Below are 5000 nucleotides of genomic sequence, written 5' to 3' on the forward strand. Positions count from 1 at the left end.
CGGCGATACGTCAAAGAGAGAGGATATTTTGGGTTGAAAGATAAAGGAATGTTTTGAGCTCTTTCAACTTGTTCAAATTACTCGAAAATATTTTGTTGATAGTTTGTTGAAGCATGACAAAGATCAAAATATCATGAAATATGACACAAGGACACAAACTATCAGGTGTTAAAAGCAGAGAATAATTTTCAAGGAATAATCTCAAGGAAATAAGAGTTATATAATAATTTGAATCACACCATTGAAAGATTTTCTTCACGATGCGCCCTGTCAGGGCGATGTTTACTGTGCAAATTGTGCAACTGTAATTTGCGCCATGTGCCAAGAGTGTAACACAACACCATCCCGCCCGACCACATACTGCGATATTATTGGTGGTTTTCTTTTCCCAAGGCTCAAGTGAGTGCTTGTTCAAATATTTCGCATACCCTGCCACGTACATGCACATACAGAAGAGCCCAGTTGAAATCTTCGCAGATCGAACGGCTTTTTCAAAAAGCATTGTTTTCGTGCGAGTTGCCTAAAGCTGTTTAAGTATTAAAGAAATATGGAGAGCTGGGCGAGCGAAGATATTGCCCTGGATAACCACCAGCCAGGGGCTGCAAAAGATCAACCAACTGTCGTAACGCTCGACGAAAAGACCCATCTTTTAGGACGACAACAAAGACGTTCTTCTTCAGGAATCCTAGGAGCAAGTCTTTCGCCAGGGTTCTCTCACAGCATTCAAAAGTTGAAGTCAGCTACAATGACTGTTTCTTTGTTGGAGAAGCCTTCCGATGATCGTCGCGCTTCCGCGTTTCTTGCAGGTTGGAACGTGACAAACCTCATTCAGGGAACCGGTATTTTAGGAGTACCGTATGCTGTGCGTATGGGGGGTTGGGCAGCTGTTGCTGCAAACGCCCTGGTAGCGTTTTTGTGCTGTTACACTGGAAAGTTGTTGATCGAGTGTTTATATGAAACATCCAAGCGTACTGGTCAGAAAAAACGCGTCCGAGTCAATTACCCGGAAGTCGGGGAAGCCGTATGGCCCCGGTGGGGGAACCAGATTGTGAGCCTGGTGCAGTGCTGTGAGATGTTTGGAGGTGTAGTTACTTACCTCGTTCTACTGGGAACTATATTTAGTGACATTCTTCACAAGTTTGCTCCATTTGATATCTACACATGGTCAGCAATCAGTGCCTGTATTGCCCTGCCAGGATTTTTCATCCGTCGGGTGTCAGTGATTGCCTGGATAAGTATGATCTCAGTGTTTGGTTTGATGTCGTCTATTCTTACAATAATCATCTACTCTATAACTCAGTACAAAGATATGTCATTTGACAAAATTCCACCTTTCGACATCAATAACTTTCCTATTGGCTTTGGTGTGATTGTATTCAGTTACACTGCGCATGCTGTGTTTCCTGGTGTCGAGGGAAGTATGAAACACCCTGAACAGTATCCCATGATGATGAATGTTGCATTTCTAATAGCTGTCGTAGTCAAGGTTGCGTTTGGTCTCCTTCCAGTTCTGCGATTTGGCATGCGCACGAATCAAGCCGTTACGCTCAATCTCAAGACAAGCCCAGTATTCTACATACTTGCCAATGTTTTGGTTGTGACCAATGTGTTTACAGCATTCCCTATTGTAAGCTACATTGTTTTGGAGACATTTGACCAGAAAATGTTGCCCTATTTTCCTCATGTTCAGAAGGACAAGAAATATCATTGGTTTTGGATCATTGTGTCACGCCCACTTGTGCTTTCCTTCGGCCTTCTTCTGGCTATTATTGTTCCACATTTTGGTTTGGTCATGGGTCTTGTGGGTAGCTTCACAGGAACATGTCTTTGTTTTGTGTTTCCTTGTGTTTTCCACATGGTGCTCAAATGGAAAGAACTCAAGTGGTATAACATTATTGTCAGGGTTTTGGTGTCAATTTTTGGCATAATTTGTGGGGTACTTGGTATAGTATTTACAGCAAAAGAACTCGTTAAGGTCTCACATGGTTTCTAATTTACCAGTAACATTTTTGTGTGTGTTGTGGGGGGGTTGGGGGGGGGGGGGGTGGCAGAGCTCTTAAGTCTTATGCATCAAGGGGGGGCGTGAGTCTCACACATTTCAATGCAATCTCACGCAGCCTCTCACAACCAACACGAGCATTTTTTACACATTGGCACTCTTTTGGTAGGTAACTCTACCTTTAAAGCTTTCAGTAGTGCTCATGAATTCTGAATTTGTTCCCTCACTGGCACTGAACTTTGGCCAATGTTCAATCTGTTAGTGTGCGACCAATTTTCTTGTTTCTTCAGCACATTCACCCGTTAATATATGAAGTATAGGCTGATATGGTAACTCAGGCTGACCATGAATATCATGGGCTCTCTTAGCAAGCAGCATGAAAAAACCAGAATGGCAGACTCAACGGGGCATTTCCAGGGATTTGAGATGTTCAAATTTCACAATATTCCAGGGGAACACCCTTGTAGAATTTTTTGGCGCCTACCGCACAAGGAACACAGGACACTTGTGCCTTTGTTGCATTCTCCAGCAAGCATCTCAGTCTTTGGAAACTTGAGAAGACTTGCGAGCTCGGGGGGGGGGGGGGGGGGGTTCACATGGTGGATAATGCTGTCCACTGGATAAATCATTGCCAGAAGATAATGTGAGTGATTTAATAAGGTTATCGATTTGATAGGGTGGATAGTCATCTATCTGGCCCTAGTTGTTCAAGAGCCTGATACCGTAATCCGGAGGATAAGCTACTATCTAACAGTTTCATTCTGCGCATAGATTTTTGTATTTGACCATGTAACCATGAATATATAACACATCTACTTAGAGGCATGTACAAAGACTTTGGCCCATCCTTTAACAGGTATTGTGACTGATCAACAACCCCATTCCCAGGGTCTTTCTCCTCATCTCCTTACCTTAGAGGGAGTGAAGGAAGAAAGACTGGGTCCAGTATGGCAAGTACTACTAACAATTTTAAAGAATTTTGAAGCCAAAGAACATAAATTTCTATGTGGTAAAGAGTATTTCAATAACAATAATCCCTTGATTCTCCGACTGTAGCACATCAATACAAAATTTGTTGTTTATAATCAGGAAGGTGGGCTTTACAGAACTGAAAGGAGTTGTAGGAATTCCATGCATATCTAGACTTGCTGGAGATCTTGACTACAAATTCTAAAAACTTGACAAACTAGCTTACAGAGGTACCTCATAAACAAGCATCAATCTGCTGATCTCTTCTATGTTAACAGGCCAAAAGGCAAAATTGTGTATAATTTACATGTAAGTAATACTCAGTCATTGAACAGGGATAATGTTCATGGTCATGGCTAAACTGAGGGTCATGACCTGTACTAAGGCCTAGAGGAAGGGGGGGGGGGGGGGGAGGGCTCCCATATAAAAAGGATGGGGGTGCTCATCAGAAATTTGGAAAAGAACCCCTAAGAGGTATGAAAATGCTGTCTTCTGGGCGTGGCATGAGTTTCTTTTCAACCCCAAGAGGTACCAAATTATGGGTTTTAATTAGACAAAATTAAAAATAAGTTAATTGTCAAATGTCTCCAGTCATAATTTTTTGGCTCAACACCCTAAAAGGTACCGCTAAAGCTCCCGCCGTGGACCTTTTGAGGCTGAATGCCCTAGCAGCCCCGTCCTTTTTATATGGGAGGGCCCCCCCCCTTCCTAGTCGTCAATGCTAAATTTTTCAATGTTATGTAGTGATTAAGTTACCTACTATTTTTTTTGCATTGAAAATGGATAAAATGTTCATTAATGTAGCAGCTCTTTTAACCTGCTATTGTTTGCTATATTTGTAAGCAGCTTCTATTATCAGCAGATCAATTCAGGGGCACCCAGCAATAATCTTCCGTGAAATATGTGTTCGGAAGAGTCAAAATGTTCAAAAAATTTTGGTTCTACATTGCCAAACAGTTATAGATTTCTTTTGTAAAACATCACCTTAAAGATTCGCAAAGACGGAAGAGTAGTCCCTTACGTTTTCGGAAAAGATATTTTTGCAATTTTTGCCACTTAAAAAAGGTCACCTAGCAGTTTTGGAGGAGAAAATGGTTTGCTGGGAAGTTATCAGAAGGTAACTTGCTGAAATGAAAATTTCATTCCCTAAAATTTTTGGTATCCGAATAGATCAAATTCTTCTTGGTGATAAAAACATCTCTTAGGCAGTCTATATATATGTATAAAGGAGTCTTCATTTGTCTCTTATGGCTCTTGGCTTGATTTGCTCGTTGGGTGCCCTTGATCAATTATTTGCTGAAGCCGCGAAGGCCTCTAAAAAGATAGAGTTGGCTCTGCATGTCTTAGCTGCCTGGGATTTTCCCAGCGGATATGAGCAGCCTCTTTTAGCAACAATTCCATTATTCCAATTATTGGAAACGATTAGGTGCTGTATCTAAAATGGAAAAGCAACTCTCATGACAGAGTCTTCGACATTCCTCAGACTCATTGTTGCAAATGTTGGAAAATGGGAGAAGTCCTGTGTCCCTTCCCAGATGCTCACGGGTGCGTGTCAAAATTTGTCGGGATGTTTCCCCATCTTAATAGGCACTGGATCTTTCACACTGAACATGTTGTGGATTTAAGGAGGCTCAGACCTGTTTTAGAAGGACTGGATATACCAAATTTTTTCACTTAAAAGTAATGTTATGATGCCATTTGAAAAGACCACTTGATGCTTAACGAAATGCACTCGTAAATGTGACGTAACGGGTTGCCATGGCAACAAAAGAGCCATCTAAAAACAGCCTATATTTCGGCTTTAAACACATGTCTCAAAAACGAACTCGTTGACCCCCATTTTTTTTATTGCTGGAGAGTGATTAGCATGCTAGGATTAAACTTTCTGCACAGTTTAAAAAATTCTCTGTAGCAGATTCATAGCCACCTTCACAATTGAAAAAACTTAAGCTGGCTCTGAATCTGCACCAGAGAATTTTTTTTTTCAACTTTGCAGAGATATAAGCCCTTGGTTCTTTTGTTGCCATGGTAA

General features: G+C 41.4%; 1 protein-coding gene across 1 annotated transcript; it reads left to right on the forward strand.

Moving 5' to 3' along the window:
• The first annotated feature begins 418 nt into the window (after window positions 1–418).
• Window positions 419–3547, forward strand: LOC138030527 (vesicular inhibitory amino acid transporter-like). Its single transcript, XM_068878451.1, has one exon. The coding sequence runs from the start codon at window positions 548–550 to the stop codon at window positions 1991–1993; it is 1446 nt and encodes a 481-aa protein (XP_068734552.1). The 5' UTR covers window positions 419–547; the 3' UTR covers window positions 1994–3547.
• Window positions 3548–5000: the final 1453 nt, after the last annotated feature.

This window comes from Montipora capricornis, chromosome 1 (genome assembly GCF_036669925.1).
Source record: "Montipora capricornis isolate CH-2021 chromosome 1, ASM3666992v2, whole genome shotgun sequence".
Taxonomy (NCBI): Eukaryota; Metazoa; Cnidaria; class Anthozoa; order Scleractinia; family Acroporidae; genus Montipora; species Montipora capricornis.

Excerpts from the sequence above, each read along its gene's own strand:
- LOC138030527 (XM_068878451.1), top strand. The coding sequence starts at position 548 with ATGGAGAGCTGGGCGAGCGAAGATATTGCCCTGGATAACCACCAGCCA.